This window comes from Apiospora phragmitis, assembly GCF_038363925.1.
Source record: "Apiospora phragmitis strain CBS 135458 chromosome Unknown utg000008l:1.0-3514335.0:1.0-3519231.0, whole genome shotgun sequence".
In the NCBI taxonomy this organism is placed as follows: Eukaryota; Fungi; Ascomycota; class Sordariomycetes; order Amphisphaeriales; family Apiosporaceae; genus Apiospora; species Apiospora phragmitis.
The window spans coordinates 2,929,103-2,954,175 of NW_027117407.1; the positions used below are offsets into that span (position 1 = coordinate 2,929,103).

Consider the following 25,073-nt stretch of genomic DNA (forward strand, 5'->3'; position numbering starts at 1 on the left):
CTGGATCGAAGTACCGTTGGCTACACAGACGATCAACGCGCTGCAGGCGGCGCCCACCCAAATTCGTCAGCTCCACATTGAGTACGCAGAGGACGCCACATGGGACCTGCTGGGCCTGGCCGTTGCGCCCGAGGAAGAAGACGAGAACCCCGAGGCCGCATCCGTGGAGAACCGCAGGCTATACCGGGTGCAAGACCTCTCGGGCTTCGCGAACCTCACAGACCTCACCGTCCACGACATCCACGACGACCTCCCGTGCTGGCGCCGCCGGCTCGCGACCGAGCCATCATGCCCGACGTGTGGGAGGCGCTGTGCGCCATCGAGGACGGGGGTTTGCGCGGCAGCTCGCTGTGTCCTTCCGGAGACACGAGGCCGGACACCTCGAATTGGCCCGGCTTCTCCTTCCCGTCCAGCGGAGGAAACAGGCCGACGATGGCGACAGCGACAGAGGCAACGGCTATTGCTCAAGCCTGCCCATGCCGCTGCGGATGGACGACCTCGAGCTCTGCCGCGACGCCGATAGTAGCGACCTTGCGGTGGAGACCATACTAAACGGTCTTGTTGATTCGTGCTCGGAGAGCCTCGAGGGCCTCGCAGTCCGCCTGCCAGGCTACACGGAGACCCAGAAGCTAGCTGAGGTACTAAGCCCGCTGAAAGATACACTGGCCCATCTCTCCAATATCAAGCAGCTTGTCGTGAAGACCCAGCGCCGGTATTCCGAGCCGCCACCTGGCGTCGCGTTATTATTAGCCAAAGGACTGGCTGCGTCGGCGCCCCAGCTCCGGTACATCGAGGTGGACAACAAGTTCTGGCAAGTGAGCCGCGTTAGCAGCAGCAGGGGCGGCGGCGAGGACGGCATACACCTTCAGGAGTTGGATAAGGGAAAGCAGGCATGCTTTGAGCTCTTCGCTCACACCGTATTTGAGCCAGATCAATAAGGATAGCAGTAGAGGCAGAGTGGCATGTCATGAAGCGGCTTGACTTCCTACCATATGACAATTGACATCTCGCTGGTTGGCCCAGGTTGGCTCTGCCAAGTTCTGAGCCAGCACGCCACCAAACTACTTCTACACATGTCCTAAAGAATCAGGTTTTAATTGTATAAGGATAACTGTATTAAAGATTAAGAGCAATGTACATATAGAGGGATTTCAATGGAAACTTTGTGATTGTGGTGGGACAATCATGTGGGGATGTTCTTTCATCCCGTCGAACCATCATGTGTCCGCGAGACACCATCGTCCACTCACTGCGACACGACAGCGCGACGGGATGTCTTTGGCCCTTGGCTGACTTGATTCTCGTGGTCCTCGGGCTTGTTGGGCTTCTCTGTCTCTGGTCCCTGGCTGACGTGATTCTCGTGGTCATCGGGTTTGCTGGGCTTCTCGTGGTTGTCGTGATGCTCGTGCTTCGCGCCCGGGAGGACGTCAGCAAGGGCGGCGCCGACCTTGTGCAAGAAGTCGTCGCCCGAGAGAGCGCTGCCGGTCTTGCCCTCGGTGACGTTGAGGTGGGCCGTGGCCTTGCCGAAGACGGGCCAGCGCGACGCCGCGCCGCCGTGGGACGACTTGGGGCCCGGCGGCGTGACCTCCTGCTCGGCGACGAAGACCTTGAGGCTCGCGACGGCCGCGACGGGGATCTCGACGCCCTGGACGTCGGTGATGCGCCACTGCAGGTGCTCGCGCAGGTACGGCGTGGCCTGGCCGACCTCGAGGTTCTTGAGCGCACCGCTGTCCATGCCGTTGAGCATGGCGCGCGTCAGCGGGACGGTGCCGTAGATCTTGAGGTCGTCGGGCAGGTCGTCGCCCATGGGCCGCATGCACGGGTACGAGCCGATGAGGTTGACGTCCGAGAGCCACTCCTCGGGCCCGCTCGCGGGCGCGCCCATGAAGAAGTAGATGACGAAGGAGCTGTTCATCGCGAACTTGTTCACCTCGAGGTTGACGGACCACTGCTTGTACTTGCCGTCGACGATGGCGGCCGGCGGCGGGTTGAGTGACCCGACATTGCCGGAGGGGTTGATGCTGCCGGCACCGCCGCGCTTCGCACACTTGTGGCTGTGGCGGCGAGCCAGGTTGTTGTTCGGGTCATACAGCCTCTGGATGGCGGCGCGCACGTCATCGGAGTTCTGCTGCGCCGACTTGCCCCAGGGACGGATCTCAGGGTACGTGTAACCAAGACTCCGCGTGTCACGGACGTCGTTGCTGGTGTAGAAGGTGCCCGCCGAGTCCTTGGAGAATGGGTAGAGCTTGGTCTGGTCCGTCTCGGTGCTCGGGGCGATCGAGTACGTTCCATAGTTATCTCGCTGGTTGATCGCCCAGGAGTTAGGGTGAATTGCTTGCCAGATGGCCACGAGTCTATCAACACCCGTGTGGTGGAGAAAAAAGATTGGATCAAAGCCGGCGTAATCCAAGTAGCTCATGTGGCCACCACTGCCTCCGACAGCGTTGTGAATAGTGCCGTGAGGGTTCTCGATGGAGCCATACCCCTGAATAGTGCCCGGGTACCCGTTGTTGGAGAACTCGGCATAATTGTTGGTCTGGGTTAGGATAAGATAGGTGGTGTCGTGGAGGTAAGCGGCGTTGCGCTTCAACGCCGTGTTCACACTCTGGTGGTTCGACTGACCGTTCCGGTCGGGCGTCCGGACAGTGTTCTTGTAAGCCTGAGGAGCGCTGCTGCCAGGGAAGTCGCTAGTCTTGGGCCCAGTCGTCGAGCTACTTTGGAAGGAGTACTGGTACAGGGGGTTGCTGACGGTGGTCCTGCCAGTCGGGCTGTTGATGGTCACCGTAGTTTGAGTCACGATTGGAGGCAGGGCAGCTTGAGCTACCCAATCCCAGTAGGGGAAGCGAAGCGTCACGGCAGCCGCCTCGTATTCTTGACGAGCCCAGGACGGGTAGGACTTTGCCTTGGTCTGAGCACATTGCCAGATGTTTTGCTGTTACTGTGTAAGTCGGTTGACCTGAGCAATGAGCAGCAGCAAGATACTTACTTCGAGAAGTTGGATATACGGCCTGTGCCATGTAGGGAAGAGTACACTTGAGTGTGGGCAGTAGCCCCCAGCCTGAGCGCCTTGAGCCCTCTTGACATTGTCCCAGGCAGCATACGGCCTGCCGTGAATGCCTTCATAATGTTAACCATACTGTCTGTTACAATGCCAGAAGAGCCTATTTCATACCTGCGATCTGATACCATGAGTCGACAGTGGTTTGGGGCCTCTTCTGAAGGTCACTTAGACATTGAACGAACAGGTCCCAAGCTGGTCCACCTGAGCTGGCGAAGCCATTGATTTCCAACCGATCCGGTCGTTCGCCCGTAGCTTGATTCACACCGCCTGTATTGGGAGTAATGGGGTAAGCGGCGTCGACGTGTGTGGCCAAAAGGCCGAAAAGAGTGGCAGCATGCGAAAGATGCATGGTGAATAGGAACGAGTGACGAGAAACGAATGACTTCAACTAAGAAAGATGAGGCATGGGAAGATGGGAACGAAACTCTCCTCACCTTCACCAACTCACGGGGGAGAGGCTAGACTTATACAGCCGTCAAGTCGGTAATCTCATGGGTGACTGACTGGCGGCACAGAACGAGCGCCAGCTCCGCGGCGATACAAGAGGCCATGCTGATGCTAGAAAACGGTGGCTGCCGCGCGAAAATGAGCCACCACCATTGTTGTACCCAACTCGGCGGAACCCCCCTGATACACAAGAGCCCGAGGCACATGAAGTCCTGACCGAACGTGGTCTAGTATGCTATTAGCCTCGCTCAAAGGGGCCCAAAGGCGCATAGTCTGCTTGAAATAGTCCATGATTCCTCTGGTCTTTGAGTCGTCGTATTCTACATACGGGGCATTCAGGCCTTCCAAGCTGCTGACTGCGTTATGCCAAGGTCAAGAGCCCGAGTTCTCCACGCACGTGCTGAGACCCTCAGCAAACGGTCGATCGAGACTAGTCTATGCCTGCCTGATCGCCAACAGCACACGTCGTTGGAAATGTCGATCTCGTACCGAAAACAGTCTGGGTGCTGGAGTAGTCGGATCGGAAGTCAGGGGCTGAAGGACACCACTCGACCAAGATTTAGCAATCTCTCCTTAATTTAGAATTTAGAAGGGTTGTTGCATTAGCCGAAGCCCCACCCTAGCGCGGCGAGATCTGGTCGTGCCTTTTTTGTCCCGTTAGCCAGGTCGACATCCGGTGAGGCAGCATTAGCCCTATGCACCGGTGTCTTGGCATCTAATATCAGCTTGCTAGCTCTCTTGACGTTTACTGTAGATTTGTACTGCTCGTGATGTCAAGACCCGCAGCTATCGAGCTCTAATCCTCAGATGGAACTAGATTCAACCTGAAGAACAATTCTTGGGATCCGGTTTCCCGGATTCTCGTCACAGGTCGCTAGTAGTCTCAGGTTGTTGTCGTCGGATCTCTCATACAATGCGGGATTTGTCCAACCTGACTGCTTAAGGAGCCCGTCCGACTTCGGGTGGCTGCGTCGAGCTTTTCTTATTTGTGCTGTATTTAGACATTGGCGACAGTTGTGGAAATTGGCATCTGGTCTGGGGACCGAGGGCTTTGACGGATCGCTAGTGGTCATTGGGCCTTGAAATAAGAAACGCCCGAGGTCAGCTCAGCTCAGCTTTCCGACGAAAATCAGCATGCATCCAGTTCCGGACTGCAACTGTCATTCTGCAAGAAGCGCCACCCATGACAATACGATTGTTTGTGATTATAGTATTACCTTGGCAATCGTGAGTATCCAGGGGGAAGCAAACTGGGTTTCGCCGGGTATCATTGCAGCCAGAATATGCCACGACACGACTCATGGCTTAATCAGGGGACTTGGCAGGCTTGCTGTGTTTACCCCTCCGTCTCGAAGGCATCATTAAGGTATCTGACGAAGCTATCCCGTATCCTTGCTGACCCGGTCAGGTTACCGACCAATTCGAGGCCAATGCCGCCTCTGTTCAGGTTCATGTAGGCACGGCGCATTCTCTGGAGCTGCGGCAGACCCGTTTTCTTGCCTGCAGGCAGCTCGACGATCAACTCATCACCACTGGGCTGGCTCGGATCCTTGGGCAGCCTGATCTCGTCGCCTCCCTCTTCCGACTGCCGATCCAGGATGCGCTTCACGACATCTTGAGTCTCCCGGTCAAGGATGTAGAGATAGTCGCCGCCGGCGTCGCGGCTGCGTTGGACGGTTGCCTGATTAGGTTTGACGATCTTGCGCCCCTCGCCGGCTACCGCATCCCACAGACTCTTGAACGTCTGTTTTGTTTGTTCCTCATCATCATCCCATAACAACGTAAATAAGGGACTATCCCATCTAGTCATGGCATTTGGCTCCTCGTACCGAAACACTAAATTGTCCCAGTTCTCTGGGGCGTATGGCGCTTCGCTCTCGTTATCTTGGGCGGAATTGGCGGCGTCCTGGCCGCCAGCCTCTGCCTCTTGCTGTTTTCGTAGTCGTTCCTGGTTGACCCCTTTCGCCTTGTCCGTCGGGCATCCAATCTGGAGGAGACAGCTCGGTGTCCGTACTGCCTTTGACTCGCAATGTAGCTGGTATCGCCAGCCTTTGATGTAATTCAAGCCATCCAATACGACTATGTCCTTGTCCGACAGCACGCGTTTGACAGCCCCGTATATAGTTGCTCTCGCATCCTTTTCCGAAGCGTTGGCTGAGCGAGTATGCGCCGGCAAGGCCGAGAGGTCGTACACTGAGCGCGATATCGAGAGAGTCTGGTCAGATATCAGGTGAAGGCGGTACTTGGGAGTGGCTCCATTGGACGTGTCCTTTATCCGATCGTCGAGGTAGGAATACAGTTGCTTGGCTCGAGTAGACTTGCCTGAGGTCGGGAAGCCTGTGACCATTATCAGCTAGGCGTATGTCAGTCGCGACTTGTTATTTCCTTTGCCGATGCTCCCTTATCGGGATCTTGGAACTTACTGGCATTTCTACGGTATTGTGCGACGAAGAAGTCGGAGTTGAGAAGCAAGTCGATGAAACCTTTTTACTTGATTAATAGAACCTTCAACCCAGCCAGCGATTTTTTCGCTTTGGCGACGTCTAGTCACTGACGGACAATTACCCCGCCTAACCCCCACCAACGTCAGGCCCCAGCTTGAGCACTAACAACCTCAATCCTTCCACAGCTTCGTGGGCTTGAGACACACTGTACAACCTGTTCCTTGGGACAGCAGACAAGAGGGTGGCAGTGTACATACATGACCCTATCATGAATAAATGCACCATCACGCACATATGAGGAAATATTCTTATAATGCCGCCTTTGTGGACGCGCAGTGCCCACGGAACATCAGTATCACGGACGCGATCCGGTAGAAGTACGCGCCCCACCCTCTCCTGCCAGGTATGGACCCCAGCCCCAGGTCTCTTCTGTCACCCACAGAGCCAGCTTGCCAGCCGACTTAGGTCAAAGTAGCCACATCCTCGGATCGGCACCAACTCATCCAACACGATTACTATATCATGGCGATATCGTTGTCACTCACAACGTTTTCGAACGGAAAAGGTAATAAATTTCCATCCTCGTAGACCATCGTTGCCACCCCATCCGTTCATCGAAATACGACAAAGCATCGCTTAAACCGACCTTCCTGCGCCCACTTTGACAAGACGCGGTGTTCCATATGCCTGACCACGGCAGTAATCTTCAACAGAGGGTAGTATTTGGCCATGTGGCCCATTTGTGCTCCCCATCCACCAAGGCATTGACCTCATCCCGGCTTAAATCAGATTTCGTGTTGTGGTCGAAAATAACATTGAGACTTACGCACACAACGGGGGCGGTAGCAGTGTTCTCCGCCGGAAGGTAGAAGATGCGCGTGTCCTCGGCCATGATGTGCAGGCCCCTGAGTATTAGCAAAGACTGGTCAAACGGGCCCTCATCGACAAAGTCGCCCCGGAAGTAGTGACTGAGCTAAAAACGTGTCTCGAGCAGTGATGCTTCGCGTGCTGCGGCAATCGAGTCAGATGCGAAGGCCCTGTCCCAGGCTTTATCAACCTCTTCGTAGAGTTCTCTGGGCATATTTGTGCCCAGAGGTGAAACAGCTAGGGCTGCCACAAGCGTGAGTCCCGTGGTCGCTATGAGAGTGCCGGGACGTTTCTGGGTGTTGCTGCCGTGGACCTGTCGCGTGTAGAAGTTGCGACGCGTCGGGAGTGGTATACGGTTTAGTCGCACGTGTGAAGTCCGAGGCACTGTCGATTTATTTGCGATTGGCCTAAAGAAGACACCGCTCAGGGCCGCTCTGTTAGATGTAGCACGGAACATGATGATTGGAAGTCCTGTTGGGTGTAGACGAGTAGAGGGTATCAGCGGAATCAACAGTGTTTGAAATAATGGCGAGGTGAAAAGATGATCACCAGCTGTGAGCGACTGGGTTTTATTATTGGTTAATCGAGCAAACACAATCTAGGGTAGTAGTCGGGGAGGCTGTTTCTGCTTTGTACACATGCCCACCCCCCTGCCATGCGTCTCCTCGATCCTTTCTTTTCTTTCACATTTTGACCAATATTTCCCATCTTCGAAATCTCCGTTATCATATGACCACCGAGTATCTACCATGGCGACACTTGACCTGACCTGACCTCTTATCAACCCGCCGTGTGGTTTCATATGGTACATACATGCAGTTACGCACTGCATTCATGCCCAGTATTGCTTCCATTAGACACCAACTCGTCTGCTAGGTAGACTTCGACACCAAGAATCCTTGCTGGATTCGCTATCGTAAATACTCGCGTAGAGGATGAGTACGTTATTTCGAGCCGCTAGGGTTAGCCACGCATAGTGCACCAGGACGGTAGTGATGCTCACTGGTACCGAGAGTCTGGGTCTGGGGCTTAACTAATGCTTGAAACTATTGCCCAACAGCTAGTAACGTAAAAGGTGGCGAGTCCGCTCATGGAAAAAGTGCAAAGATAGTGGCCCGCAACGTCAGATATATACCGAGCATATAATTGTCACCTGTTTGAGGGTTTTAGCAATCTTTGGCTAGCCGAAGCTGGATGAGATTAGCCACTGGCAACGTCTCGATCTGGGATCCCCCACTGCTACCGGCATGAAAGCTAGCCCAAGAGGGACCTGATAGGAGCTACTCCTGTGTGGAGAGTTTGTCTGCCCCTTTGTGACGCGTGAATGTTAGGTACTCTTTGTCCGAAGGCTGCAAGACGTCCGATGAATCAATATTCTGCCCGTCTGCATAAACACGACGAAGATTGCCAATGGGCTGAACAACCACCCTGGTTTAGAGTATGTAGTTAGGGGAGAGTGTTATCTGGACGGTGCCAGTTCCTTGAACAGGCCAACGCGTGATGCTCGAGAAGGACCGAGACGACTGATCAATAGGGAATTGCATTGGGTCCTTCTGGAGGGGCAGTAGCGACGCGAATAGGTCACCGCTTGCTTCATGGCGACAGTCGCCCCGTCGGAATCACTCTGAGCCCCAGACGTTCGACCTCAAGTCGTGCGTCTACTTCAGACTTCAGCTGATTCAGTGCCAAGTCTGGTCACACATCGCTTTCTACGTGGTTCAGAATGCCCGTCACGTGGACTGAACCATTCACCAGCAGCGCCTCTCCCTCCAAGTCTCTGGCTATCGCTTCAGCCAGCCAGTGTTATAGGCCTTCAATCTTTACGTAGCCATGCTCGTGTAGTCCCTGTGGGGCGTTGAAAAAGCTTCAACCTGGACTGAATACGACAGTTGCGGCTGGAGCGTGACGAGACGCGTGCGAACCTCGATACGTGGGTGGATGGTTGTTCTGACTTGGTGTTGACTCTGATGTGAATCCTCTTGGATTACATGCACAGGGAAGGCAAGTATATTCCTACACATAACTTTCTTGGCCAGCCCTAACTGATATCGTCATCTCGGACGAGGATGAGAGCGGCGCAATGAGAAGCTATATGCAGGACCAGGCATTTGTTTGTGTTTCCATGTGAGCGGATAGGGGACGGAAGAATAATGCATTTGCGCTCTAGGTCAAGTAAACATAGTGATAGACAAGTAGATCAGACGGAAATTGTGTGATCCAAAGTCAAATTTCTGCCTGAGGTGGTTATTGAGAGCAACAGCAACCATGGTCTCGTCATTAAGGATAGTGTACGGAGTAGCCTACCTAGATATACCATATGGCCGCTGGAAAGTAACGGGTGCCGCCAAGGTTGTGCTGGAGTGGTCATCATACATGGAAACGTGATCGGCCAGGCTAGTGACTCCAAATTTGGACATCAATCATCCCCAGACCCTCCAGCCTGGCAAAAGCCATCTAGAACATATGTCGAGAAACGCCAATGATCTTGAGAACGGGATCTCTGGTTCGATTGCCTGTATCATATCATGCATCCAATGGTGGAAGAAACGTTATTGAATTGTGGTCGAGGCCAAGCTTCCAGAACAGCCGCCTGGAATGAGACCCGGTGAACAAACCACAGACATTCTCTCCTTACCCATGTTGCCACGATCTTGCTACTCGAGGCAAGGCAACCCTGGAAACACGGCCAGGACCGATTACCGATTCAAGCAGTCATGTGCCTGGCCGCCTACGAAAAGAGAAGCGAAAAAAGTGAATTTTCTTCAGTTGATTTGATCGTCCTCCAGGGTGCCGTTTCATCCCTGCGCTTGTTGGCCCCTGTAGCTTTAAAGAGCGGGGCCCTTCAACCGTTTTCAGGTCACTGACCACCGCCCAGGCCAGAGCTTACAGGTCTCTCTTTATCGTCATTTTCATCATGCAGCTCAATTGCACGCTGAGGATAGGCATTGCTCATGGAGATTCGGTTATTTAATATCCCATCTACTGCATATTGATACACTGATACGACCTTAAGTAAAGCGGGAAGGCGAAGAAGTCAGTCGCAACGACTGCCCGGTTGAGCTTCGCCATGGTGAACAGTTGATTTAGCGTCTGCGTCTCTGCCGGCTCCCGGTGCAAAGTCCCCCACGCAGCTTAGCCCGCTGCTTCTTTAGTGCACCGTTGTCATCCCATATTTGTTCCAACTTGCAAGTCTTCAACATTGACTTTGACAGGAACCTATTTGACCGCCAGCCGCTTAGAGCTGCCCCCTTGTCCAGCACGGAGTCGTGCAGGGATACCCGAAGCTCCGCTGCATCTATGCTTAATGCTACGTAGAGGCAGCCCTAGGTTGGCAGGTTGGCAGGTCAAGCCCGCGAAGGTCGCATTAAGGTGGTCTTGCCGTGCGCTTCCGTGTCCCTGAAAACACCCCCGCCGAGAAATTGCGAGTTTGAAGACCGACTTCAGAACAAACCTCATCCACTTCAGCGCGCGCCGCCAATGCCAATGTCAGCAGCACTACCACCCAAACGGCCATGCTGTTCCAATCCGATGTGACATGGGGCAGGCTGATGGACTTAAGTCCGAATCTCGCCTGGCATGCCGCTCCATCCAGATCCCACTGCCGGTCATCCGTGCCATACAGGGGTTCCTGTCGATACGAGAGGCTAGAGCATCACCCGGCAAGGCGTGCGGCTCTGCGTCCGTCCGTCTCATAAGGATGGCAGCCCCATGCGCTTCGCCCACGGTCTGTCTCTCCTTCTCACGCTCCTTTCGCATCTTGCTGTCGTTAGTTGCGCCGGCTTGTATTCGTTTCTTTCCTTCATTCTTTTTGGCTAGCCCAACTTTTTCCGTTCATTCTTTGCCTCGTTGTTGATCACCATGAGGATTACTACATTCTTTTCTTTTCTTGCCCTGGCGGCGGCCGGCAACGGCCATTCCGTCGAGATGCATCCTCACCGCATCATTCTCGAGGCCCGCACCTTTACTAAAGTCAATTCTTGCATGAACAAGATCTCCGCCGCCGTGTCCCAGCTGGCCGACTCGACCGGCGCCTTCGAGGGGGATGCCGCAGCTATTCAGTCAGATACCCAGAACCTCGTCAAAACCATACAATCTTGTACCGCTTCTATGGACAAGACCCAAATGTCCGCTCAAGATGCTCTGAACATTCATCCGCTCATTGCGAACCTCGGAAGTGGATGTCAGTCACTGGTGGACAACTTTCAAAAGAAGAAACTCGAGTTCGAGCAGTCGAAACTGTGCACTGTCCTCCAGACCGGCGTGAACGATATCGGCAAAGAAGCCCAGAAGCTAGTAGACAGTATCGTTGGCAAGTGCCCCAACGAATCGAAGTCGACCACTCAGACCGTTGGCAATGTGCTTAATTCGATCCTGAAGAAGGGTCTTGATTTGGTCAACACATTCCACTGTACACCGGCGGCAACCACCACTGCGGCTGCTACCGAATCCAAGACGGAATCCTCCGTCGTCACCGAATCCAAGTCCAAGGAAGGGAAGACCACAGCTACTGCATCTCAGTCGAAGGTGGCGCATACCACCACCACTTCCGAGTCCAAGGCGGGACATACCACCAGCAGTGCGGCCGAGTCCAGGGCGGGACATACCACCAGCAGTGCGGCCGAGTCCAAGGTCGAGCATACTACCACCAAAGCCAGCTCCAAGGCAGGTGACATCGTCAAGACTGTTATTCATACCGAGACGGTCAAGGAGACCGTTCCTGTCAAGGTCACAGAGCATATCAAGGAGACAGCCCGAGTTAACGCAACTATACCTGTCAAAGTCACGGAGAAGGTTACCGAGAAATTCAAGGAGACTATTCCGGTGAAGGTGACGGAGCATGTTAAGCAGACTATCGCGGTCAATGCCACCATCCCTGTTAAGGTCACCCAAAAGATCACCGAGAAAGTCAAGGAGACTATCCCAGTCAAGGTCACCGAGAAGGTCAAGCAGACTGTCACGGTGAACGCTACCATACCCATCAAGGTCACCCAGAAGATTACCGAGAAAGTTAAGGAGACAATTCCCGTGAAGGTAACAGAGACGGTCAAGCAGACCAAGGCTATCAACGCCACCGTACCTATCACGGTCACGGAGAAGGTGAAGGAGACTATGACTGCCAAGGTGACCGAAAAGGTGACCGAAAAGGTCAAGCAGACGATCCCTATCAAAATCACCGAGAAGTTCACCCAGACAGTTGGCTGGAACGCCACCCAGGTGGTGGTCACCGACAAGACCACGGAAACAGTCAAGGAAACCATTCCCGTCAAGGTCACTGAGAAGATCAAGGAAACGGTTGGCTCCAACAATACCCAAACTGTCCATGTTACCGAAACCAAGAAGGTCGTTGTAACAATGACCGAGCCTGTCAAGGTCACGGAGACGGCAAAGGTCACGGTCACCGAGAACCATGGGGGCATGGTGGTGCACGATACCAAAACCGTGGTCGAGCACGTAACGGTCACATCGCACGTCGTGATGGACAAGCCCGTGACCCATACACTTGTCGAGACCAAAACATTGGTTCATACAGTCGTCGGCAGCTGCGCAGCTGTCCCGCCAGTCACCCTTACCCATACCGTTATCCAATCTCAAGCCGGTGTCGCACCTCCTCCAGTTACGGTCACCCACACTGTTGTCGAATCTTACCCAGGCATGGCGACTCCGCCTGCAGTTACCCATACTATTGTTGAAACTCACCCTGGCATGGCACCCCCACCGGTTACCCTTACCCATACTGTTATCCAATCCCATGCTGGCGTCGCGCCTCCCCCTGAGACTGTCACCGTACATCACTCAGCCCCAGCTGCAGTAGCGCCGCCACCGCACACCGTCACGGTGAAAGAGCCCATGGCCGGTGTCCCGCCGCCGCCCCAGACCATGACGGTGACTGCTTCCTGCAGTGCTGCTCCGCCACCCGCCGTCACGACGCCTGCCAGCACTGCCAGCTTGGCCCCGGTCGTGACGATGCCGCCGCCGTTCGCTGTGACCGGGGGCGCTAACTCAACAGCCATCGGCACGGGCACGGGTGGCGTCTTCCCTACTGGTCAGCCCATCGTCACGGCTGGCGCGGCGAAGCCAGCTGTGGGGTCCACGGCCGCCGCCGCCGCTGGTGTTGCGATGGCTGCGCTGCTCCTCGTCTAATAGATAGGGGCCGACTTCACCCGCCAACGCACACCACCCCTTTTTCTTAATGTAATGTAGAACGATACCTTTGAATATACGGGATGGCCCCCATTGTGGCTTAGCAACTACTTTCCAATGAGTTTGGCGTTTTGTACATATACCAAAAAGGCTCCCACGATGCCTTAATGATACCCCCCATGTTTCTCTTCGCGGGACTGTCTTCCATACATCAATTGACACAAATGTGGATTTGAGAAGTCGTCTCTGAGTCCTGTAAACTCTCTTAATTGGTAGCGACGGTTTCAGTAACTGTGAATGTGTGCAGCAGAAGCAAAGCGCTGTTAAATTATATGTGTGTATTCAGTGGTGATCACGTCACGGGTCGAACATAATGTCCGATGGGAAAGGACCTAATTCTCATTGGGCATCTCGAAGGAGCTCCTAGTTCCAGTCGGTTGTGGTGCACGGTTGTACGAAGACGACAACACCAGGCTTGGGCCGGAGGTAGTTCAGATTGTAACGGTGCTGCAATTGGTTGTCGATCATTAAGTCTGGCTGATTCGGGTTATGGTTTCGCGGCTGTCGTTCTGTAACCGCGGGGCCAAACTCTGGTAATGTCCCCTACAAAGTGAATATGTGGAAGGGACTGGCAGCAGCAAGCACAGCTGATACATTCCTTTCATTGCTCCATATTTTAGATTTGTTACTTCTCGCCAGCATCCAGTCCTCTCGCGATTACACCAATATGGGGAAAAGAGACCCGCCACGGATATTGGTGATGAGAGCGACAATGGCCGGGGTCGCAATCGTCGCATCGAAAAGTGTTGCGAAGCCCGCGAAACGATGATACTGGACCCTGAGGGAGATGTCACGATCAAAATCAACTGCCAATGTTGTGACGAAGTTCGGCGCTTCCAAGTATCATCACACGTGTTGAGTCTGGCATCGACCGTCTTCGCCAAAATGCTCGGCCCCAACTTCAAAGAAGGCCAGGAGCTTCGGACGAAAGGTCAGGTCACTATCAGCTTCCACGACGACGACCATTATGCGATGGAGATGATCCTTTGTGCTCTACACCACCAATCCAATGCGACAACGGCCATCGGGCGGGAGCTGCTCTTGCCTATGGCACTACTCAGCGACAAATATGACTGCAGCCGGGCGTTGGCGCCTTGGGTTCCCCACTGGTGCCAGGTATGGACGGCATCCATAGGCGTGTCTGAAGCAGCATATACGTTACTTGCAGCGTACCTGTTCCGAGCACCCACCTTCTACGAGATATCTAGAAAAGTTGTTGTGTACCCAACTTCTGACTTTGAATCATGTTGGGAGGACTTAGGAGGGCTGTCCCTCCTGCCAGAACACATCATATGTAACCACCCTTTTCCTCTTGGTTTCTCTTTACTGACAAATAGCAGCTGCGTTGTCGGCTGTGGTTTCCGCGACATCCACGCGGCTTCATAGTGAACTGCAAAATGTTGAAGTCAATCTACGAGCGACGAAAGGATCGTATTCTATGAAACAGTTCAATTGCATATGGTAAGCGACTTTCCGGGTCTATTCCTACCTATTCCAGTGGTTATTCCTCGTTATTCCAGTGTCTCAGAGGGGGGTAGGGTTAGGATTCTCCGGTTACTTCAGGAGTTGCCTTTATTCCCTACTGAGACATCCCGTTTGTTCCAAAAAGAGTAATATCAACGCCGAGAGTCGGTAGGTCGTGCCCGTCATGTGGTAATACGGGAGAACCGCATGATCGTTACCCGTCTTGCTTGATCCAGACGGAACGCAGAGCAAGATTTTGTACCCGCAAATCCAGAGTGACGGAGTACTTCGAAATATTGACAAACTGCGACTTATGGCCTTCTATTGGGCCTTTCTCGGCTTGTACACTACAGGCCCTTTCTGGAATGTTCACTCGTGCCCACAAACAATGTAAACACAGATGCGCGGCAGATGAATCTTGTCCTTTGAGAGGACAGCTGAAACAATTACGAGAACGAGTGGACTCCACTATGAGACACATTGGGGGGATACAAATCGAAATGGAGATTGATGTCGAGGAGGAGGAGGGAGAGGAGAAGGGGGGCGAGGACGAAAGGAGTGGTGAAGGGGATGAGAGGAGATGGAGGAGCAGGCTGAATAATGGTTCTCGGTAAAGGGGGGTGAGCTGCGTGGCGAGCTGCGTTTACTTTTCATCTCTCACTTCGGGCGAGTTTCTCTCACCAGTTTTCTTGACGGATAGGCCCAGAGCATATGCCTCCTTCATTGTACAGACAAGCATAAAAGCGTTTCATGTTCGTCCAACACACGATCAATGTTAATCTTGACGCGGTTGGGATAGACCAGCCCTTCATGTCCATCGCGCGTTCTCATCCAAGAGAGAAACTTACGATATCATTGGGCATGATTGAGTTGCACCAAACCTGTTTCCAGCCTGCCATCGTCCTCAGCCCAAAGCGATTTGATTTTAAGAACTAGGTCGCCTGTAGGTACGTACCTTTCCGTGCGATGATTTGGCTCTGTCTAGATCTTTCCATCGACAGTATCCCTTCAATCAAACAGCATCAGTACTAAGGCATCCCAGTATCATCCCAAATCGTCCTAATAATGGCCCCTGATGGCATCTCGTGCCCGGTAATCTCACTTATCACTCCCCCTTGACTTCTTGGATCAACAACATAGCACGCCACTTGTGCATAGACATGGGCCCGAGCCTCATCTAATGCTCGTTGCCACGATAACCAAATATGTCAGCCAAACCCTGCTTCATCATTCGTCCCAGTAGGTTGTGACGGCCCCCGAGCTTGAAGCAGTCCACCGGATCTTTCGATATTGAGGAGCTTTTCCCGCCTACAATCTTCTGCTTCTTTGCCGGCCTATCCTTGCCGCCTTCGTTGTGGTCTCTGGGCCTCCGCTTTCCCGAAGAGGCAAGCTGCACTTTATCATCGCCGATATCCTTCATGGTGGTGCCTCGGGACTTACTCGCCTGAACTGGTGGACAAGGAGCACCTCCAGGGAAAAGAGTCTTGTGCATCTCCTCGTAGATGTCGACAAGGTCCGTAGCGGAGATGTCACCATTGACCATTTCTTCTTTTGGCATGGCGTGATCAGATGCTCTTGCAGCGCTTTGGCTGTCGACAAGCACGACGCCACTGACCGTCGTCTCTGCGCTATCTTGGGCATTATCTTCCTTTTCGTCGTCGGCTTCGTAACCATAAGACTCCGTGTCCTCTCGCTCTTCCTGCTCCTTGAGCCGGCGCAGACGGGTCCGGATGTCACGGGGCACCGGCCAGCCGCACAGGAACTCGCACTCGAAGGCATCGTCGATGAAGGGGCACGGGTACTTGGAGAGGCGGCCGCAGAGTATGCAAGAGCCCGAGGGTGGACCAAAGATGTTCGGGTCGTCGTCGTGTACGGCAGCAATGCCATCGTCGCTTTCATCGTGGTTGGCGTGAACAGCCATGTTGTTTCTTTTTGAGGTGCTAACACGCAACAGCCGAGCGAGTGGTTGGTGGTTGGTGATGGGTTGGTGAAGATTGGAAGACCGAGGCATAATCATTTGCTTCGATCGGGGATGCGTGATGGAAGGGCGGGATTGATGTCGGGGGAGCACTATTTGTAGACTCGCTCACTCCGTGCTGATTTGTTGCTGAAGTCAATGAGACTTATGTGTAGAAACTTCATGTGCATGTTGGGATCAAGTAAAACTAGGCTCGGAGTACAGAATGTGTGTACCCCACCGTTGTTTTCGAGGATTTGGGCGGGAGGGGGAGCCGGAAAAGCAAGTGAAGTTCTCGTGACTGATAATTCTGCAGGGAATTTACACTCACAGGCATCGATCAAGAGTCAAGAAAACGAAATTGAGCCTTAAATGAGATTAAAATCATGAGTCGCAGGAGGGCAAAATTAGGGGACACCATCAAAGCTCAACCATATGTTTGATTGTCCTGAGCTTTGGAAGCTGGTATGTGTTTCTTTTGGCCATGGACACCATTTGGCAAAAAGAAGTGCCGTGGGGAATCGGCCTTGGCCTTAGAGATTGTTGACCTTTCAACCTGCCTTGCACCCTTTCGACACGAGCTGTGTAGCCTTAGGTGGCCATTCAAAAGAACTGGTTTCAGTTCAGCACCAGATGGTAAGCAGTGAATACGCTGCAGCAACGGACACTGAAGAAGAATGAGATAAACAGGAAGGGGGTGTGTGGGCTGGTCCAGGTGAGACACATGGGACAACCCCTGAAAAGCATCATTGCACCTATTGGCACATCACATCCTCTCGGTGTCCTGACATACACACAGCAAGGCTAAGCAGGTTGAGATTGGGTATAAATCGTTAAATTACCAATACTGGGTAGTGAGCCTTATATCATTACCGTTAATTGTTAGTAAATCACCGTGTCTTCGCCTTCTACCACCATGACATCCCCGGCCTCATCCGCTTCCTTAACGTGGGCACCACCGGCTTTGCTGGCTTGTGCGGATGCACGATCATTAGTAGAATCAGGCTGTGCTGGGGGGTTAGGGTCGCTGTCACTCTTACTACCCACAGTGGTCTGTTGCTGCTGCTCTTCGCTGGGCTGGTCTGACGGCGGCGGGGGTTGTGAAGTCCCCTCTATCACCATCTCATCACCGGGAAGAGGTACTTTCTCCTCGGCTACGGCGGATTCGCCGTGTCGTTTCTCTCGTCTTTGCTTGAACTCACGGGTTTCCTGATTGACCAAGTCTTCCGCATCTTGGATCTGGTCCTTAATGAGGTCTTCCTGGCGTTGGGTAAGGTCCCAGGGAAGGTAATACTGTGATATCGGTTAGTCACCGCAGCAATTAAAGGGGCTCTGTATGAGGCGAACGAGTAACTTACGATATGGGGTTCGGTTTTCGTTCTGAGATAACGGGCTGTGGAGACCAAATGGGAATGACGGGTTTTCATCTATATCGTCCGGGTCAGCCAATTGTCCTAGGTTTAACCAGCACCGTATCTTCGACCAGTAACATGTACTGGCTCGAAAAGGAGGCGGGGGAAAGTGCAACTCACCACCTGTTCCTCAAAGTTGATCTGCTCCCGCTGGCGTACTTCCCTGACTTTCGCCAACCTCGCCTCTCGGTGCTTGCTATCCTCGGCTCTCTGCTGGGTGGCTTTTTCCTGCTGTCGTCGCTCAATCTCCTGCCGTCTCTTCTGTTGCGAATTGGTAGTGGTCTGACTTAGTGTGTTCAGCAAACCACCGAATAATCGCCTGCCGCGCTTCTTCTCTTCCATCGACGTGCTCAGCCGGCGGTCGGCAGGCGAGGTTTGCCTAGGGACCGTGGGCGATCGCGTGGCGGTGGAACCACGGCGACTACCTCCATCTGCGGCGTCGGGGTCTTCGCGTCTCGTGCGCTTGGGCGACTGGGACGTGGTCACCTCAGAAGGGGATGGCGATGAAGCCTTGCGTTTCTGGGTGCCCAAGGAATCTTCCATTTTCGCATCGGACGTGGCAGTGGTATCGTCGTCGGCTTTGCGCAAGCTATGGGAGGTTATCAGTCATTGAATCAGACGTGGCCGAGGCGGGGATTGGAAGGTAGCTAGCGAGCTTGCTTACCCATCATCGTCTGTCGACATCTCGACCCTTCCCAACGAACGCTACCAACCGATGGCTGCTAAAACCGGCTGTGAACAGTTAAATAGGTCCAAGTAAACTCAGAACTTCAATTTTAACTGCTGTCAGCTCATGCTACTCGTCTCAATCGGGCTGATGCTCCCTTGGATGGGAGATGGCGAGACGTCGTTGCAAGGCTGGGAGCATTAGTAATCCAGCACGCGATTGACTTCATTCTCCGCTTATGAAGACACTTGTGCAAGGTACCGCCCAACCACCCCCACCTTGGCCTAGCCTTGCTCTAAGCAGTCCCGAGCTCCAACGTCAGTCCAAAAGAAACTCCAGAATTTGGTGGCAAGGCTGAGAAATCCATCACCACCCAAACATCGACGCGCCTTCTCTCTATATCACCTTCGCGTACAGAGCACCACACAAAGAACCTCCCCTCCGAATCCACCCTTCTATACGACAAGATCGACCACGGAAACAACCCTAGAAATCACCCAAAATGTCGCGCCATCATCCGTAAGCCTCCTCGCCTCCCCCATCATTCCTCCCTTTACGAAACCATGATATACTGACACTCCCCCGCCCCTTCCAGCGACTTGGTCATGTGCCGCAAGCAGTCCGGCGTCGCAATCGGGCGTCTCTGCGACAAGTGCGACGGAAAGTGCCCCGTGTGCGACTCGTACGTGCGGCCGACGACGCTGGTGCGCATCTGCGACGAGTGCTCCTTCGGCAATTATCAGAACAAGTGCGTCGTGTGCGGCGGAGAGGGCATTTCGGACGCCTTCTACTGCTTCGAGTGCACCCGCCTCGAGAAGGACCGCGACGGCTGCCCCAAGATTATCAACCTCGGTAGTTCGAGGACGGACGTGAGTTTTCTTCTTTTTTCAATTCCTATCTCAGGGGCATCTGGCCAGGCAGTAGCTAACTATCCATCTTTCTCTTCTCGCAGTTGTTCTACCAGAAGAAAACAAATCGGACGGGGTACTAGTCCCCGTGTGGCCCGGGTCTGGGCGCGATCGCTCGAATGCGAGGTGGACATCATTGTATATGGATAGGGGCGAAGCAGCAGAAGATTTATCACAAAATGAGCAAAAGAACTTGGGATGTTGCATTTACAAGGCGTTAAGAGGTTTTGGTTTAAGGGTTGATACCCAGTGATTCGATGCAGTACACCACACACATAGTTGACAAAATTAAACTTGTTTTTGTCTCGCTATAGACTGCTGTGCGAAACAGATACATAAACTCGTGACGCCGTGCGCCTTGCGTGACCCCCCAATCCTCCCGTACCCATAATATTATACAAAATGGAGAAGTTATATGCAAAATCATTAGCCCATCAATCCCGGCCAGGACCAGCTAGATGTAGCTGACCTTGACGCCCATGCCCGCCGTCGCCTTGAGCTTGTTCCAACCGGAACCCAATATGCGACTGATGCGCTCCCGTATACGCTGGTTGCCAAACATTACGAGAATGCCAATAATAAAGGCCATGAACCGCATAAGCAACATCGGATTAGTCTTAAACTGCGATCCCAACTGCTCGAGGACCACTCGCAAGTTCGAGAGGATCATCGATGCCCTCGCACTGAGACTCGGCGGGCCTGCAGGCTTGCCCCTGGAAGCCTTTGGTTTCGACATGGCCGAAGAACCCTCTTTTGTGCGACGGCCCTTGCTCGATCCAGTGGCAACGCCGGGCGTCTTCTCGATGCCGTAATCGACCTCGCTGCCCTCACGCCGGGTTCTCTCTTCTTCCAGCCGTTTTCGCTCCCGGGTCTCATTCTCGGACCGCAGTCTTTTGGCTTCCTCCAGGTCCTTGCGGAGCTGCTCATCCTGTCGCTCCTTCTCCTCTTGGTCATGCCGCTCCTGTTCCTGCTGGTCTTCTTGCAGACTCTGCAGTGCCTGTAGGAACGCGTCGCGCCGCTCTTCGTCCAGGACTGACGAGACGCTGATGAACTCTCGGGCGTAATCCCACTCATCGTTTCTTAGTAGTACGTGCAATGTATACAGCTCGAGTATCTTAACTCTCGCATTTAGATCCCGCGGCGTGTCGGCGCCGCTTGTAGCCTTAGACTTAGATGCCGACCTCCGATGCTTAGAAGAGGGATCGGGTGATTGTGTCGCTTCTAGCCGCTGTGCTAGGTCTAGATTCGGTTGTTGAGATGCTGCCAGATAGGTCTCTAATCGCTTCTGATTGAGGGTCTGGGTGCGGGCATGCGCCAGGAGTAAAGTGGCTCTGTCGCGTATGTTAGTCCAGCCGAGTCTTTCGAGACACAGAGCCGCAGAGCGGCGCAGAGCGGGAGTTCAATGCAGCAGCAACTTACAGGTTGATGACAACGTCCGAGTCGACATTGCCCTCGATGCCATGGTAGCCATTCCGGATAACCTCCTCCCAGATGTCGCCTTCGCGCACCTTGTGGCACAGGGCGCGGTATTCCTGCGTGCCGAAGGAGTCCTTGCCCTCGTCGGGGTCGAGCTCCAGGATCCCGTTGAGTATCGTCAGATACAGGCTCCACACCTTGATGCGGGTCGTCCGGCTGGCCTGAGCGACGGGGGCCGGCTCGTTCTCGGCTTTCGTTTCAGCGGATTCCCCTAATCCAGCGGGTGGTGTGACGAGCGGGAGGATGGTGGAGAGGGCCTCGGGCAGGCGACGCGTAAGGAAGAGCTGGGAGGACTGGCGGTACGTCTTGGAGATGTGCGAGGACGATTGGCGCGCTGCAGTTGTCGGCGAAGAGAGGGACGAGATCGACGAAGATAAGAGTTGCGAATGATGCGAGCCGAATGCGTTGTCGGATATGGAGATGGAGCCCGTAGGACTCAGCGTGGCCGTATAGGCATTGCTATTGTGGTTGTTGAAGGCCATGACGCTTGTCAACAAAGCCCGAATTGCACCTTTATTTTCCTAGTTGGTGCGGCTGTGGGTTTTCGTCAAATTGTCCAATTCCAGTTATTGGTGGCGTGTATTGGACATATCAGTTTAGGAGCAAGTTAGAAGAGGTGATAGAGGCGATCAAGCGAAAGTAAGTATTAGAAAGGAAGGCAGTACTAAGGACAACGCTTCCGTTATTTCCATGTGGTGGTGGTGATAGTACTGGTAATGTTGATTATGGTTGTTGATGGTTGAGTTGGGTGTAGTTTCCGGTTACTAAGGGCAGTTGAGGTTGAGCTTGCCCGACCACATGGCGGGCTGTCGTGCGGAATGTTTAAACTGCGGTCTGGGCAGTTAGCCGGCTGATTTGCTCGACGCGATGGGGGAGTCCCGGGCGGTTTCTAGTGGCTGTCCAGCAGTCTTTTTTGCCTCGGCTTGTCGGGACATGGGTGGGCCGCTCGGCCATTGGCCAGCACTCAGGCTGCTGGACCAATGCCCCGGAATGGGCTCAAAGGCCGTGCTGATTGCCTGACCCCAATTTCAATCGAGTCAGCTGCCCCGCAATGACGATAGGGGATTGGCCTGTGAATTTAGCCAGGACCTCCAATTCTTTTGCTCAAGACAGACAACAGACAGGCCCCTTTTAAGCAGCTCGGCAGCCAACGCAACGGCCACTGCGCTTGTCTACCTCGACTGTTTATACCTGCACAGACATTCGTGTTGACGATTGCCATGGTGATATGGGAAAATAGATGCCAGCCACATGGATCTTCAACGTCAATCCCGTGCGTTTGCCTGTTGACATACACGCCCGAGAATCGTCAGGTGACTTGAAGGAAATGAGGTGCTGGTGGTATCTCTTTGGTTACCATCTACACACTTCCATGGCGCGCATTACAGTCCCGGAAATAATAGCCAAATCCATTTAAGTGGCCTAGGATCATGTCAATCTTCGCGGAGAACCCTGTCAATAAGGACTTAAATGTTAGCAGGTGTTCGAAGAAATGGATTGACATGAACTAGTCCCTGTCCATCAAAGCATACGCCGAGCCCTATTGACTCCAGGGCATTCCTTACAGAATAGACCATCTGGACGAATCAATTCCAGAGTGGCATATGCCATCCGATCAATATGAACTCTATCAGACAAGATGGTATGGAGATTCAATTGCCCCCAATAGATACGGCATCCACCTTAATGTACATCATCGTAGAAAAGGGGTAGAATAAGGGGGTGTTTAGGAAAATATGGAATACTAAGCAATAATCCTCGCAGCTTTGCAGCTCGTATTCAGCTTAGGCTACGTTTCCTTCATTCAGCTAGCTGGAGCTTTTCCTCGATTTCAGCCAGCTTTTCAGCCGATCCTCTCAGCATTTTAGAGTTAGCTTACGAGCCGGCTGATTCTGCTGAATCCCTCCCGGCGATATCGTCGACGTCACCACGGGTTCATCCGTGCTGCCGTGAAAATAGAGATAGCGTTCATCCGGAACGTCGAGGGTCGAGCGCGAGCAATACTACACCCACCAGATTTAACGCACGCTGGCGGGAAGGACGGACGAGGACGGACGAACCAACGAAAGGACGGACGAGGCCGAGCACGAGCAATGCCACACTCACCAAAACAGCCTATTCAGCCAGATTTTAGCAAATTCAGTAGCTGGTTGGAGGACGATGCGATTCAGCCAGGATTCTATTATTTAACTAGTCAGAATAACGAGGTCCAATCGAGCACATTCAGCCAACTTATTTCTAATCCGTTGACCGAAGTCGAGGAAACACACCGCTAAGAGATCTAGCTTATGTCGCGTGGGAAGTATCTTGAAGTCTCACAAAGCCAGCAAGGCAAATGTTTCCGGTCATAGTAGGCTTTCGTGCTCATCGCTCCCATGCATATTGCGTCGTGGGCTTGGATTCGAGCCATCTTTCGGTCCTCCATGATTTGCTTCTTATCCGCCACGATGTCTAATACTGATGTCGGCGTGAATCCCATGACGATTTCATTGGGCGTCATTTTCGTGGTTGAAGATCGTGCGTTGTTGAATTCGAATTGCAATGCTGGGATCGCTTCCTCCCATTTGTCTGGGTGTGCCATGGTGTTGATCCAGAACCTCAGGGCACTCTCGGACCATCTGGTTCGTAATTTCGCTTTTTCCGTTAGTCGATGGCTTTGTACGCGGTTGAATATAGTAGCTTCGTTCCTATTTCTAAAGAAAAATAGATTTGCTCACCTAATTAATCAGCCACTTTCGAGATTATCGAAGCACATCTGGGTGACTTTCTTCTCCGAGTTGAAGCAGTAATAGTGGCAAGGCGTTATTTGATATTCACGAGATGCCAAAATAGCTGTAATAAGTTACCACGGCATATGGCCCTTTACTTTGTTTCTGCCTTGGTAACATAAACAAGATTCCAGCCGTGATTGGTACACTTGGAAGGCACCTCTTTTTTCACTTTACTAGGTGGTACAAATAAAGCGTAAGGTTGCTAGGAAGTCCTTCCTTTTCTTACCTTTTTCCGAACGAGTATTTATAACTGGGTGTACTTACTTAAGCGCATATATTACCTTCTGTTGAATAGGCTCTCGTACGTACGGTGGTTCCGGCTTTAATCGGGGTTCAATCGTTCTTATTCTGTTGTTCATGTCTATCTTCAGTGCTAGCTACGAGGGGCATCGTATGCCCCTCTTTATGAAACAGAAAAGGGGTTCGTGCGCGCAGGCACGTGGCACCCCTTTTGGAGCAATATGGACAGCTTCAGTTCCAGCTGTTCCAACACCTTCTATATCGATTATAATAATAACCACCCTCACAAGCTATTATTTTGCATACTTATATTCAAATACTCCCTAACTCTTAAAAACCAAGTTATAAGTTATATACTGTCTCAACCGGTATGTGAACTTTTGTTTCTAGACTTGTTAGGTACGGGAAATTAACATATATACAGGGCGTCATGGAAGCGATACTGAATTTCAGACCCACCCGACTCGAGCGTCTGGAGGGCTTTTTTTGCGGCTATGTGCCTGGCGGGTGCAGTCCTGCCTGGTCTTGGACCTGACCCCGAGTTTGATGAATTTTTCAATCGGATGCTGTACGAGGCTGGGCTACCACCACCGCCCTTGGATCCCCCAGTAGAGGGCAGGCTCTACAAATTCCTCGAACATGGGCCTTTCCGCAAGGCCCGGACTATCCTAGCTGTGATGGCACCAGTCAGCCTGTGCTTCGTATTCCTATCTCCCGAGACGAAGCGGGCGATCGTCAACCGCAAGAACTGCCGATACGTTTTGACCGACCTTGCGCCCAAGTCCGCCAAGGGCTATCTCTCGATTCTCCTCCCCAAGCTCGCCGTCGCGGCCTTCAATTACTCGGTTCTGCCGTACCTGGTCGGCCCGGACCCCAATGCGGTTGGCTGGAGCCTCGGTCGGATTCTTTATAGCGAGGTGCAAACGCTGGCGTTGCTCTGCCTGCGATACTGGCGCCCAGGAAACCATGCGCTCGTCCGGGGATTGGCGTCCGGCGTCCGGCGTCCTGGGCCTCCGGGCCTTCAGGGGCTTCTCTGGACCGCACTACCCACGCTTCTGGATGTACTTGGACATCGCCGCCTGCGGCCCTTGCGGCAACTTGATCTGGTGTGGTCTCTTTGGGCCATTGTGGGATTTCCCCAGGTATGCCGGTGAATGT

At 53.2% G+C, this 25,073-nt stretch overlaps 11 protein-coding genes across 11 annotated transcripts; 5 read left to right on the top strand and 6 right to left on the bottom strand.

Moving 5' to 3' along the window:
• Positions 1-1,246: 1,246 nt before the first annotated feature.
• Positions 1,247-3,410, bottom strand: PG994_009329 (photo-regulated tyrosinase- variant; the record flags this gene model as incomplete). The annotated part of the gene is made up of 3 exons (XM_066860738.1): positions 1,247-2,932; positions 2,987-3,117; positions 3,173-3,410. 3 exons carry the CDS (start codon positions 3,408-3,410, stop codon positions 1,247-1,249), a joined length of 2,055 nt encoding a protein of 684 aa, XP_066714327.1.
• Positions 3,411-4,844: 1,434 nt separating this feature from the next.
• Positions 4,845-5,855, bottom strand: PG994_009330 (KTI12 (TOT4); the record flags this gene model as incomplete). The annotated part of the gene is made up of 1 exon (XM_066860739.1): positions 4,845-5,855. The coding sequence occupies one exon, from the start codon at positions 5,853-5,855 to the stop codon at positions 4,845-4,847; it is 1,011 nt and encodes a 336-aa protein (XP_066714328.1).
• An 803-nt stretch (positions 5,856-6,658) lies between these two features.
• PG994_009331 (uncharacterized protein) lies at positions 6,659-6,844 on the bottom strand (the record flags this gene model as incomplete). Its single annotated transcript, XM_066860740.1, has 1 exon — positions 6,659-6,844. One exon carries the CDS (start codon positions 6,842-6,844, stop codon positions 6,659-6,661), a length of 186 nt encoding a protein of 61 aa, XP_066714329.1.
• An 81-nt stretch (positions 6,845-6,925) lies between these two features.
• On the bottom strand, positions 6,926-7,276 carry PG994_009332 (uncharacterized protein; the record flags this gene model as incomplete). The annotated part of the gene is made up of 1 exon (XM_066860741.1): positions 6,926-7,276. The coding sequence occupies one exon, from the start codon at positions 7,274-7,276 to the stop codon at positions 6,926-6,928; it is 351 nt and encodes a 116-aa protein (XP_066714330.1).
• Positions 7,277-10,677: 3,401 nt separating this feature from the next.
• Positions 10,678-12,960, top strand: PG994_009333 (uncharacterized protein; the record flags this gene model as incomplete). The annotated part of the gene is made up of 1 exon (XM_066860742.1): positions 10,678-12,960. One exon carries the CDS (start codon positions 10,678-10,680, stop codon positions 12,958-12,960), a length of 2,283 nt encoding a protein of 760 aa, XP_066714331.1.
• A 945-nt stretch (positions 12,961-13,905) lies between these two features.
• On the top strand, positions 13,906-14,406 carry PG994_009334 (uncharacterized protein; the record flags this gene model as incomplete). The annotated part of the gene is made up of 1 exon (XM_066860743.1): positions 13,906-14,406. One exon carries the CDS (start codon positions 13,906-13,908, stop codon positions 14,404-14,406), a length of 501 nt encoding a protein of 166 aa, XP_066714332.1.
• Positions 14,407-15,689: 1,283 nt separating this feature from the next.
• Positions 15,690-16,420, top strand: PG994_009335 (uncharacterized protein; the record flags this gene model as incomplete). The annotated part of the gene is made up of 2 exons (XM_066860744.1): positions 15,690-15,723; positions 15,783-16,420. 2 exons carry the CDS (start codon positions 15,690-15,692, stop codon positions 16,418-16,420), a joined length of 672 nt encoding a protein of 223 aa, XP_066714333.1.
• Positions 16,421-17,323: 903 nt separating this feature from the next.
• PG994_009336 (uncharacterized protein) lies at positions 17,324-18,537 on the bottom strand (the record flags this gene model as incomplete). Its single annotated transcript, XM_066860745.1, has 4 exons — positions 17,324-17,734; positions 17,800-17,868; positions 17,974-18,442; positions 18,518-18,537. The coding sequence occupies 4 exons, from the start codon at positions 18,535-18,537 to the stop codon at positions 17,324-17,326; spliced, it is 969 nt and encodes a 322-aa protein (XP_066714334.1).
• Positions 18,538-19,022: 485 nt separating this feature from the next.
• On the top strand, positions 19,023-19,511 carry PG994_009337 (pre-mRNA splicing factor ini1; the record flags this gene model as incomplete). The annotated part of the gene is made up of 3 exons (XM_066860746.1): positions 19,023-19,039; positions 19,116-19,389; positions 19,473-19,511. 3 exons carry the CDS (start codon positions 19,023-19,025, stop codon positions 19,509-19,511), a joined length of 330 nt encoding a protein of 109 aa, XP_066714335.1.
• A 371-nt stretch (positions 19,512-19,882) lies between these two features.
• Positions 19,883-21,386, bottom strand: PG994_009338 (uncharacterized protein; the record flags this gene model as incomplete). Its single annotated transcript, XM_066860747.1, has 2 exons — positions 19,883-20,759; positions 20,848-21,386. 2 exons carry the CDS (start codon positions 21,384-21,386, stop codon positions 19,883-19,885), a joined length of 1,416 nt encoding a protein of 471 aa, XP_066714336.1.
• A 3,023-nt stretch (positions 21,387-24,409) lies between these two features.
• PG994_009339 (uncharacterized protein) lies at positions 24,410-25,069 on the top strand (the record flags this gene model as incomplete). Its single annotated transcript, XM_066860748.1, has 1 exon — positions 24,410-25,069. The coding sequence occupies one exon, from the start codon at positions 24,410-24,412 to the stop codon at positions 25,067-25,069; it is 660 nt and encodes a 219-aa protein (XP_066714337.1).
• Between the last annotated feature and the right edge of the window lie 4 nt (positions 25,070-25,073).